The sequence below is a fragment of the Podarcis erhardii genome (assembly GCF_964252035.2).
Source record: "Podarcis erhardii genome assembly, chromosome: 2".
Taxonomy (NCBI): Eukaryota; Metazoa; Chordata; class Lepidosauria; order Squamata; family Lacertidae; genus Podarcis; species Podarcis erhardii.
The window spans coordinates 3426471-3438911 of record NC_138498.1 but is presented as its reverse complement, the minus strand read 5'-3'; the positions used below and the strand labels follow the sequence as shown (position 1 = coordinate 3438911).

Here is a 12441-nt window from a genome sequence, read left to right as displayed (position 1 = left end):
TGCAGGGCGCCGCAGCGGAGCGCGGCTCGGGCCCCGGGATTGTGGCCCGTCCAGCCCCGAGGGCGCCGCGCGCCGGGCGCCCAAGCAGCTGGCTGCGCCCCTGCCTATACAAGCCGCGAAGCGCTCTTTCTCGACCCAGCCCACCTCGCGGGGAGCGGGAAGAGGGGATGGAATGGTTAAATCAGAAGGAACCGTGTTTAGGATGGGCCTGCAAAGCAGCATCCTTCTGCACACTTGCTTCGGAGGAAAGTCGCCTGCCCCACTTTCAGGAACTTATTTCGAAGTAGTAAACATGGACACGAATCTTGCTGCACACTTCTCAACTTCTGAACCTAGGCAGCACGGAGACGCCACGTGCATGCACGTTCACACGCATGGGCGTAGCCAAGGGGGTGCAAGGAGGGCAGCTGCCTCTCCTTAAATTAAGTAAATAATTAGAAATACTTAACTGACCGATTGCATTGCAGATGTCTGGGTACTCCCCCCCCCCAACATAAAGCCTTCTCCCCTTTAAATAAACACTGGCTACGCCCATGTTCACAGGAAAGTCCCATTCTGTTCAATTAATCATCGGTAAATGCAATTGAAGTATTGCTTTGGAATTCCAGGCAATCAGAATTCGGCTTGGTTTTTAGAAGAAAAGTAAAAAAAAAAATCGTTCTTAAAGCAGAATATTTTATCAAACATTTCCAAATGCACCCACACATTTAACCTTTTTAAATTTGAAGAGTAAAGCAAAGATAACAGTCTCAAGTCGCAGTCAAAATAACTTGCTGCAGTGGAAGAAACCCTGAAGCCCAAATCTAGCCTGTTTTGAAATAAAAGCTAAGATGCAAATTCAGCAATTATGCTATTGGTGTTTGTCTCACCCACCTGAGCACCTGGATTAGAACACTGACAGTGCTATCTACTCAGAAGTAAATCCCACAAAATTGAATGGGACTTTCTTTCCAGATAAAGGAGGATAGCATTGCAGTGCAATATTCCCATTTTGTTTGTGGGAAAAACAGAATGAGGAAATTCTTGCCTGAAGCGGGAGTTTTGTTTTCTCATGTTAGAGAACACAATAATCAGCCATCGGGAAATACTGACTTTTATCTGATGATAGGACTGCCAAGTTCTCTCCCCGCCCCCCATGAGCCCCTGTACCTTAAAACATGCAAAATGATCAAAAATTAACAAGAGGCTCTGTTTTCCTCCATGAAAGTTTTGTGAAGTTGCAACTTTCAAGTCATGTGGCAGTGAAGTCGAGGTACTTCTGAGCCTTCAACTGTGCTGAATGACTGGTGTGTTAAAGGAGGTGCAGCTTGCAAACTGTGATCAGGAACACTTTACCTATTGGATTTCTGCCTGTCACCAAGCTGTTAAATGCATGGGGTTGGGGAAGAGAGACGGGCGCTTCACCCTGAGTGCTTGTTTGTGGTTATAACCAACCGTCAGTTAGTGGGAATAAATTGCTGACACTTGTAACATCTGAGTGCTGAAGGATGATAATTAGGTAACAGGGTATTACAACCACAAAATCGAAGCATAAGGCTTGAATGAATTTACTTCTCCCCCTTTTATTTCATGCTCTTTCCTCTTTTCCTGCAATGCTCCAGTTCAGCTCCTTTCTCTGCAGTTGTGCAAACCACCTTTTAAAATCTGCTCCTGTGCCTTTAACATCAGGCTGAATCTTCTGGGTATGGAAATACCTGGCAGGAGCTGTGGCTGCAATCCTAACCATGTCTGTGGGTCTTACTCCCAAATCAGAGGGTTAGGATTGCAGAGCTTGTGTGTCTGCTCAAGGTAAGTCTTTACCAGAGCTCAGTTGAGCTTACTCCCGAGTAAATGTAATGTGATTTCATTTACCTCCAGACATGTCCCACTTATGTTCATTGGGTCTTCCAGGAATGTGCATAAGACTGGTTAAGACACACTAGCGAAAGTTGTCCCTTTTCAACTTAGGACTTCTGGGTTAACTATTTAGGCATGGGCTGAACTTTAACTGACACCCACTCATTTGTCTAAGAAGCTCAAGGCAGAATACATGGGGTTACCTTGCTTTTACCCTCACAACAACCCTGCAGAGTAGGTTAGGCTGAGAGTTAGAGGAGTCTGCCTCTCAAACTCCTCCTGTTTGACTTAATGTAATTATTTGGGGATGGTGTTGAAACTGTTTCCAAACAAAAGCCGGCAATGAGCCAAAACTTCCCTGCTCAGGGCCCTTTTGTGTGTCCCCTTTTGTGTGTGTGTGTGTGGGGGGGGAGATTGGCTCTTCCTCCCACCCTTAAAATTTTATTCTGTTTGGATCCAGGCAGAATGCTTGGAATACTTAAAGTTTCCAGTCCATCTCTGTTGTGTAATTCAATTGCCCAGCTATTTCCCTTCTTGGCTGGTTCTTTCCAAAAACATGACATCCATCACTTGGGTTGTTTTTGAAAAGTTGCTCTTAAGACTTAGTGTTCCTGCTTGGCAAGCGCTTACAATGTACAGGGGATGAGGAACCCTTACCTGTTCTGTGTGGGGCGTGAATGAAGCTAAGTGGTTAGAGCAGAAGAGAATATCCTTCTGCAGAATGTGTATAAGATCTGCAAGAATTTCTGACTCACAATTAATTTTGGTTGCTGAAAAAAGAATGTTTGGGGGGAAACCAGGAGTGGAATTTTGTGTGAAAGGATTTGTGACCTTGGTTTCTTTTGGTACCCATCACAAATTCCTGGGGTGAGCTTGTGTTCAGCTGCACCCTGTTCCTGAATTCTCAGAACATGTTTGTCTGCCTGAGTCACTACTTTGCTTCTGGCTTTGGTTGATGGATCTTGGGGTTCTGGTAAAATAGCCAAAGGAGAGCCTGGTGGTCTGCCCACTAAGGGCCATCTAGGTCCGCATCCTCCTTCCCAGTGGCCAGCCAGATGCTTCTGGGGGAAAGCCCACAAACAGGACATGAAAGAAACAACCTTCCTCCTGTCCTTTGTACCTGGCATTTGGTATTCAGTGGAGTGCTGCCTCCAGGGGAATCTTGCAGTCTTCACCACTGATTAAAGTTGCCAACTGATCAGGAAAATGCAGCTTTGGCTGCTTGTGCACCTTCAGACACCAGTTTGCATAACTTTTCGCAGTATGGAGATTAACTATTATCACCTGCTAATGTTTGCCTGAACATCTGGCTGCTGTTAAAGAAACTGGGACTAGCAAAATGGTAGCAATCCTTGGGAGCAGCACACAGCTGGATTCAGGGAGATAGAATGCAATAGAAGACATGGCTCTAAAATAGGGTTGCCAATTGGCCAGATAACAGCCCAGCTGGTTCCTGTGCCTTTTGAGAGGTTTGCTCTCAATAATTAGGTTAAGCTTTTCATGGCATGAAACATAAATCACTTGCTAATGGCTCCAGGTCAAGCTGCAGGCATAACCAACACGGTGCCCTCCAAATGTTATTGAATTCCCAATTTCCATCAGCCCCAACCAAAATGGCCAACGATCAGGGATGATGGGAGTTGGAATCAAACAACACTGTCTACCCGAGTTAAAGGGACAGCTACAGGAGCCACTTTAAAAGTTGGCAGCCTTGTGCTAGTACCTCTAGTCCAGGTGTCAGCAAACTTTTCCATCAGGGGGCTGGTCCACTGTCCCTCAGACCTTGTGGGGGGCCGGACTATATTTTGAAAAATATAAATACCCTCAAGCTGGTCCCGCAGCTGCCTCCAGACCTGAAGGAGGAACGCACTCTGCACGCACTCAGGAGCGCATCTCAGCAGCGCCCGCTCACTGGAGTCGTTGACGAGCAGCAGCTGCTCCCTTGACCTGTCCCTGCGGAGCTCCCAGGCGGCGTGCTCCACGCGTTGCAGCCTGTCATCCGAGCAGCTCTGCCAGGCGCGGGGCCAGCAGGCGCGCCAAGCTCCGGGTGAAGCGCCACAATGCGCCTGTCACGATGCCCATGGTGTGACCAAGACCTGCTGCCCACCCACTGGCCTCTCCGTCCATGGCCGCGCCAGGTTGACCTCAGCCACAGGTGGCAAGGCTTTGGACTGGCTGCAGGAAGTTCCTGCAGCCAATCCAAAGCTGTGCCAGCGTTGTGGAAGTCAGTCCCTGTGCGACGAGGTGACCGCAGTGCGCGGGGACTGAACAAGCAGATGGCAGGATCCGTGGGCCGGATTTACGAGCCTGGAGGGCAGCATCCGACCCCCGTGCCTTAGTTTGCCGATCCCTGCTCTAGTCCTTGTGCAGAGGAGGGAATATTGACAGATACAGTTTGACATGTTGCAGTCTCTTGGCAGAAGCGGGAAAAGCTGCAGGTACCCAAATGTTCTCTTCTGCCCAAAGGTCCAGGTGCCTGCCCTTTACTGAATTCAGCCACCTTCTAGAGGCTCTGCAAGGTATATCTCAAATGGATGGCACCCTTTGAAGCTAAAGCTATCTTTCAAACTCGTTTCACTCTGCATGTTGCTCTTGCACATTCAGAAAAGATCATCACAACCCTTTGAGTGCACATGCCCTTTTATAGCCTTAGAACAGACCTTTGCAGCAGCCTTTTTGCACTCCCATAGGCAAAATTCCAGAGGAATCTCTGCTCTTGACTTTTGGCACTTGATCGCCCATGTACTGCGAAGGAGATGCAGCTCTCAGGAGTCTAATGGAATGCTCCCTGACCCACAGAAAGAGAGCAGGCAGACAAGATGTAATTTTAAGGAATGACCCTTGGAATGGCAGCCTCTGCCCTCCCCTGGTGGAGTGGCAGCCTTGTTGTTGGGCTCAGGAGAAAAAGTGCTGGGGATAGTACATGAGGTGGGTGGTGCCAAGGCTCTGCTGGAAGCTCATCAGGAATTCTAAAGCAGCATCTCCCAACCCGGTGCTTTCCAGATGTTTGTTCAACAACTTCCACCAGCCTCAGCCAGCATGCCCAGTGATGGGAGTGCTAGTCCAGCAACAGCTGGAGGACAACAGGTTGGGGATGGCTGCTTTGTAGTGACCCTTCACACTTCTGGGACTTGGCCTGTTTCTTACCTGGTACCTTTCTTACAGAAGGAGGTATGCTCCCAAAAAAAGACACAGCCTTGTTCTGTTCTTTTAGCTTCTGGGCAATTTCCTCTCTCTCTTTGTGTGTGTATGAGGATGATGATGATTGTCCCCCTTTCCCCCAAACAGGGACTCAAGGTGACTTACAGATAAAAACAACAGCTAAAAACAGGGAAAAGCCTCTCAATAAAAGCAATTAAACATTGATAGAATGAAAACTAATAAATGGAGAGAGAAAGTGAGAGGGAGGATTTTAATTCTATCAATGTTTAGGACTTCCGGGTTGGCGCCCCCGGCAATGGCGGAGCTCCTCCGATCGGGAGGAACTTGCTCTGTGGAAAGTTGGGTCTGAACCGCCACGGCGAAGGCGGAGCCCCATTGAAATCACAGGCGGAAGAAGCTTGTGAACCTGGGATTCGGCTGGCACCTTTTGCACCTCCCCTACTCGCGGGGAAACCCTGTTTTGGGGATCCAGAGCGACATGGGGTGAACGGCGTGGTGCTTTGAATCGACTGCTTCTTTCACGGAGTGAAGCCGCATTGCTGTTGCCGGAGAGCGCTGACTTTTTCTTGTGGACAATTGGATTTTAAACAACAACCTGTGAGTAAAACGGAAAATTGGATCTTTAAATATCTTAATTTGGCATTGAACGGGGAAAGTTCAAAACAGGAAGTCCGCCTTCCCCTTTTGTAAATAGACTGAAGCAAAGAGCTTACAAGTTAAGGTCTCGGAAAGCCTTATGTAAAGGATTAAACTTCCATCGATTGAAATTATTAGACCCCCCTTGGAAGCAGGAGAAGAGGGGGGAAATTTTGGACTGTGTATCCTGCAGGAGAGAGTGATTAAAATTAAATTGCCACTGCTCTGAACCTGGGAACGGGCTCCCAGTGATTGACGTTTCGGGAGAGTTCACTGACAGCGAAGAGAACGGATGTTGACAGTCAGTTAAATAAGAGAAATATATTGTTTCCATTGTCTGCTTCTGTGTTTAAAAGGGAGGGAAAGTATCTGAAAATTGAAACTATCTTTACTTTTTGATCTGTGTTGGAAAAGATTGATACAAGTGGAGACTGTTCCCCTCTAGAGGGAGCTTTTGAAACTGTTACAAGAGTGGAGCTGGGAAAGCTCCAGCTGCTTGATAAGAACCGTGAGAACTAGAGATTGACCTTGGATATTCAAGAATGTCGACAGGAGAAGCCTTATGGACTGCATTTTCTAAGATAAGCCACTTGTTGGAACAGCTTCATAAAAAGATGGATGCTATGACTACTAAAATTGACATTTTGGAACCAAAAGTGAGCACCAATACAGAAATTATTCAGGATTTGGCACAGGAATCTATTTCAACAGGACAAATTGCTGAAAAGGAGAAGGAGAAAGTTGCTGTTGTCGAACCTAAAGTAATACAAGGGGGAGCCTTAGCCTTACAGAGGCAAATTGAGGACTACAAGTTGAGGCCCTTTATGATTGAGACTAGAAAAAGTCAGATTTTGAAGATCGGAGCCTGGCCTGGACTAGAAAAGGAAAGTTGGAAAGATCCCTCTATGCAGGGATTAACTTGCTTTTGGAATATGGACTTGGGTCAGGAGGAGATTGGAGTTCTGGGGGCCTTTGGATTTGGAGGAATTTTGAAACATGCCCGGAAATACTTTATGGATCCTAGTTTTAATTATGGAAATCTGGCTGACCTGTCGAGAAGGAATAAAAGTATCGTTGGATTGGAGTTTCCCCGAGATCTGCTCTTTAACATCAAAGAATATGAAGAAGACTGGCAGAAGGGACATGGAAAAGAGTTAAGAGTTAAGATCGGACATAAGATCTCCAGGTTGATGGACTGTATGGAGTTGACGGAAGTGGCTGGTAGAGTCCGAGACTGGGGAGCGGAGATGGTGGAAGAAGATTGGAAATTTAAAGTCTATATATAGAAATATTGTAAAATTAATGAGTGATAGAAAAATGTTGGAAGGAAATTTTATGGCTTTAGCTGAAATGCTATAAGGAGTTAAGCTTAAATAAGTATACTAATTTTAATGGAAATAAGATTAAAAATATGTTAAGACATTTATATGATAGAAAATAGAGAAAGATGGAAAGGAATTGCTGAAACAATTAATGGAAGTGGAATACAAAGAGGGAGGTGAGAGGAGGTCAATGATACAAGGGAATGAAAGATAGAATATGGAAAAGGTATGATGTATGTTTTTAAATTGTTTTTGTTTGGTTTGGTTTAGTTTATTGTGTTAGTTTAATGTGTTAAGGTTGTGTTTTGTATTGTTTATGTATTGTATTGTTTTTTCTCTTTTTTGTTCTTTTTTCCCCTTTTGTCGTCTTTTTTCCTTTGCTTTTTTGTAAGCTTTAAAAGTAATAAATATTATTTTTAAAAAAATAATTCTATCAATGTTTAATTTTAGAACTATATGGATATAGATTATAGATATTGTTATGTGTGTATAAACACACAGGACCGGCCCAATACATTTTGGCACCTGAGGCAAACTACAAAATGGTGCCCCCTCCCTGGCAGGGAAGAGGGTGTGAAGATCTGCATCAGGAACAAGGGGGGAGGGAATAAAGATCTACAGTACATTGGGAACAAGGGTGGGAGGAGACCAGCAGCCCCTCCTATTTGCCAAGAGGCCACTGTAGCCACCTAATATGGCAGCTAGGCTCTGTTCAGCTTAGTAATTTAGGAACTACCACAGCTGACACCAGCCATCACTAGCAGCATTTGTGGGGGTGGGGGACTGCCTGCCGCACTTCTCATTGCCACTGCGGCACCAGTAGAAGGCAATGCATTCCTTGGAGGCTGAATATGTTGCCGCTGTGGATCCTGCCACCTGAGGTGGGTGCCTCACTTTGCCTCATGGATGAGCTGGCCATGCGTGTGTGTCTTATAAAGTGGTACCTCGGGTTACAGACGCTTCAGGTTACAGACACTTCAGGTTACAGACTCCGCTAACCCAGAAATAGTACCTCAGGTTAAGAACTTTGCTTCAGGATGAGAACAGAAATTGTGCAGCAGCGGTATCTCAGGTTAAGAACAGTTTCAGGTTAAGAACGGACCTCCAGAATGAATTAAGTTCTTAACCAGAGGTACCACTGTATAGTTTTGAGGTCCCCCCCCCCGCTAAACCCTAGAAATGAGTAAATGGTAGGATTTTGATTATTTGAAGCATTGATGGGAAGATTGGAGGCCAGTAAAAAATACAGGCTAAGCTTCCTTTCCAAGCCAGGGCCTCACCTGGAACAGAAGCATTAACATGACAAAGGTGTTGATTGCTCATCTAAGAGGAATCTTGGGCCTGGGCAGACAGAGGTTGCCAAGGAGACAGGAAAAGAGTGTCATTAACATGGAGTGCTGGGAAGAAGGGTGAGGGCAGTGACAGCGATTAATCAAGGGCAGTCTGGCTGAGAGAGATGCCTTTGACTCCCAATGCTGCACTACTGTGAGGAACAAGCCACTCTTGAAATGACCATGCTGTAGGATCTGGGCTCCCTCCATGCAGGCTGAAGCTGTAAGTATGTGAATAACACACACCACCACGTCTTCAATTCTCCACAGCAGCACAACCCCTCCAGTGAATCTTGCTACCACTTGGCAGAGCGTGGGGGTGGTGCCCAACATTTGTAGCAATATCTATACAGTGGTACCTCGGGTTACAGACGCTTCAGGTTACAGACGCTTCAGGTTACAGACTCCCCTAACCCAGAAATAGTACCTTGGGTTAAGAACTTTGCTTCAGGATGAGAACAGAAATCGGGGGGCGGCGGCGGCGCAGCAGCGGCGGGATGCCCCATTAGCTAAAGTGGCGCTTCAGGTTAAGAACAGATTCAGGTTAAGAACAGACCTCCGCAACGAATTAAGTACTTAACCCGAGGTACCACTGTAATTGGAGGCCATCTGCCTGTGTCTCAGCAATGGAAGAGCGCAATATCAGAGATAAAGTCAAACTGTGGCAGCCCCTGCTGTGGCTCTAGAGACCAATACAGGAGAGGCATGTTTTATTGCAGCCGGGGCAGAGGAAGGTGTCTGGATTTGTTGCTAGAGATGCCCCATACCGTGATTAGGGATTTGGTGCCTTTGAGCGGCCATTTAAAAGAAGATCCCTCCACTGCCCGGCCAGCTCAGTCAGTAGCGCTTCAGGGTTCAAGCGCATGGCTGGATGTGTCAGCCGCTCATCTGGGTCGAGCGCGGTGCGATGAGGCCAAGGGCTCGATTCCCGCCCCCCCCCTCCGGACTCCTGCACGGCCAAGGGATCACGGCCAGCTGCACGAGTCTCCCGCGCCCACGACAGCAAGAACACCCTGCTTACGTCACAGTCGCGCTCGCTCAGCCTTCTTCAAAAACGGCGCCCACGCTGGCGGGAAACGACGTCACGCGGCCCCATCCCGACCTCCTCCTTTCCCTCGCCAGCTCCGGCAAGCGCAGAAGCCACGCCCCCGCTCCTCATTGGAGGAGCCGGGGCGAGGCGGGGCGAGAGGGAAGGCGGCGCCGCCAGGGAGCCCGGATGTTGGCGGGGCGGCCGGAGGCGCGAGGCGGAGAGGAGGACGCGGCCGGAGGGAGAGGCGAGCGCGGGGCGGGGCGGGGCCCATGGAGGGAGACCCGGGGCCTCTCGGGGTAAGGGCGGCCGGGGGGCGGGCGGGGGGGCCCTCCCCCGCTGACATCCCGGGCCGGGAGGGAGGGAGGGAGGCCGGGAAGGAGGCAGCTCGCCGCCTCCCTGAGGAGAAACTCCGGGTGAGTTTCCGGGCGCCTGCCGACCTGGCCTGGAAGGGGAGACGGGCAGGCGCTCTGCATGTGTCTCAGAGGCACTGCTGCTGCTGCTGCTGCTGCCCCCCTTCTCGGGGGCGGGGGAGGAGCCTGCTTGAACCCTGGTCGCTTGGCTCCTCCCTCCAGGACGGGCTTCTGTCGCCCCACACCCGCCCCGCCAGGTGGGAACTGCGGCCTGGCTGCTGGGGAGGCTCCGGGGCTTCTGACTGCTCTCCCTTTGCTCTGGCCCCGAGGTCTGCCCAGGGGTGGCGAGGATGGGCCTCGGGATGCCTCAGCAGGGCCTGCTGGGTGGTTCAACTTCCAAATTCCGAAAAGGAGGGGCGCTAAAAAGTAGTAATAGGACTTGGCAGCTCAAAAGATACTTCGGTTAAATTAATGTACTTTAGTTTTGTGTGTAGAATTACATAGAAATCCTTTTTGACTTGCAGTTACATTATATATTAATAGGTATTATTTAGCATTGCGTGACATTTTCAGAAGGTAAAATTATTATTTTGGGGTTTTCCAAAAGCAGTTAATGTAATCAAACATGTTGCTCAACCACACAGAAAATAGCAAATTTGAATTCCTCGCAGCTAAAAACATATTTTCAAAACCCCTCACTGAAGGAATTTGTAGACATTAAGTTTCATCCCCTGAATTGACATGTCCTAATACCGTGGATTGATGAAAATTGCAAGTGGAAAAGGTGCTGCCGCACTCTTTGTGGACTTCCTGCAGGCGTCTCATTGATTAGATGGGGCTCTGGTTTGATCCAATGGGTCTCCTCTTCAGTGTTTGAAACTCCCATTGTTCTAGGTGCATTTTGCAACAGGAATATCATTAGCGTGAACAGTTTTCTGAGCAGGGGAAGGACTAGACCGTGTGAAAAATGAACATAATATTTTAGCTGCAGCTCATTCATTTTCAGCTTTGTATTCTTGATATTAAAAAATCGTGCCTAGACATTCTGTTGTTGCACCCATAATATAGTTTTAAGGTGCCATTTAGTTCCTAGCTTGCATATCTCAGTTTCCAACACTGCTCCTCTTAGATTGCATTCTAGCCACCACATGACTCTGACTGGAATCTTGAGGTTTCTGTAGACCGAAGATGGGTTGTGGCTGCTCCGAGAAAGTTGGATCATGTGTCTAAGCAAGCGCCACTAGCAGAACAGGTGTGAAGGCATACCTATTTAGCCAAGCATTTCCCCATAACCTTTACTTTGGATTTTATTGTTTTAAATGTCATGCTTTTTAACTGACTTGGTTTACTGCATACAGGCAACTCCACATTTGCATAGGGGTTGTTTCTGAGACATTGTTCTGCCCCTGTTATGGGGCCGAAAATGGCGCATGCGTTAGCTGTCACATGTGCCTCTTTCTGTGGGAAATTGAGTAGTTGTCAACTTGACAACTTAATAACTGAGTTGTGCAATTGTATACTTGGCATTTGATTGTGTAATGCTGAGTTAACACTGCTTCGTGCAGGATTAAGGAATGGTAATCAGTTTGCTGCAGTGGCTGGAGCAACTTGGTTGAAATGGATGCTGTTGAGATAACATCACTAACTGTTGGAAACTGGTTATCCCAAGTATCCCACTCATGGTTTTCTAGTACATTGTTCATATCTGTCTTGGAAGCTTCATGACCAGCTGAGGGTTTGAACCTTGTTTTATTTTATCCAAACTTGTTCCACTAGGGGTTGGGGAGCAGAAATGTAAACCATTATTAGTAACAGTATTTCTGTTGTTGTTGTGATGATGATGATGTGTGTAATGGCTGCTTGCTAAACACAATAAGCAGAACTGATGCCTATAGCATATTCCCCGGAACTTCTGGGTTCTTGGCAATGCAGCAGTTGCTGAGTTCAACACAGACTTCTTTTTGAACATGATCTTCTCCCATAGGTAGATTCTTACAGCCATAATGGATGATTTAAACCTGCACTACAGATTTCTGAACTGGAGGAGAAGGATCCGGGAGATCCGAGAGGTGCGAGCTGTTCGCTACCAAGAAAGGTTCAAACATATCCTTGTTGATGGAGACACATTAAGGTAATTTTTGGTGCTGAGAAAGCTGAGGAATCTATTTTGGACTTTTGAAGAAGCACATTTATTAGATAGTCTTACAAGAATATGATGATAAATTTAATATTTATCCCCCGCCAATCTGGCTGGGTTTCCCCAGCCACTCTGGGCGGCTCCCAATAGAATATTAAAAACATGATAAAACACCAAACATTAAAAACTTTCCTAAACAGGGCTGCCTTGTGATGTCTTCTAAAAGTCAGGTAGTTGTTTATTTCCTTGACATCGGATGGGAGGACGTTCCATAGGTCGGGTGCCACTACCGAGAAGGCCCTCTGCCTGGTTCCCTGTAACCTCAATTCTCATAGTGAGGCAACTGCCAGAAGGCCCTCGGTGCTAAACCTCTGTGTCCGGGCTGAACAATGGGGGCAGAGATGCACCTTCAGGTATACTGGGCTGAGGCCATTTAGGGCTTTAAAGGTCAGCACCAACACGGAAATGTACTGGGAGCCAATGAAGGTCTTTCAGGACCAGTTTTATATGGTCTTGGCGGCCACTCCCAGTTACCAGTCTAGCTGCTGCATTCTGGATTAGTTGTAGTTTCTGGGTCACCTTCAAAGGTAGCCCCACGTAGAGCACATTGCAGTAGTCCAAGAGCATGCACCACTCT

General features: G+C 47.5%; 1 protein-coding gene across 3 annotated transcripts in view; it reads left to right on the top strand.

The window, feature by feature from the left end:
* The first annotated feature begins 9472 nt into the window (after window positions 1-9472).
* SPRYD3 (SPRY domain containing 3) overlaps window positions 9473-12441 on the top strand; it is a 45181-nt gene continuing 42212 nt past the window's right edge. The window contains exons 1-2 of one of the 3 annotated variants that reach the window (XM_081851775.1): window positions 9473-9613; window positions 11652-11798. In XM_081851775.1, coding sequence (XP_081707901.1) covers window positions 11671-11798 — 128 coding nt within the window. In that variant the 5' untranslated portion in view covers window positions 9473-9613; window positions 11652-11670. Of the gene's footprint in view, window positions 9614-9711; window positions 9731-11651; window positions 11799-12441 lie in introns of those variants that run through there. The other 2 variants (XM_081851774.1, XM_081851776.1) reach the window with 2 other exon arrangements.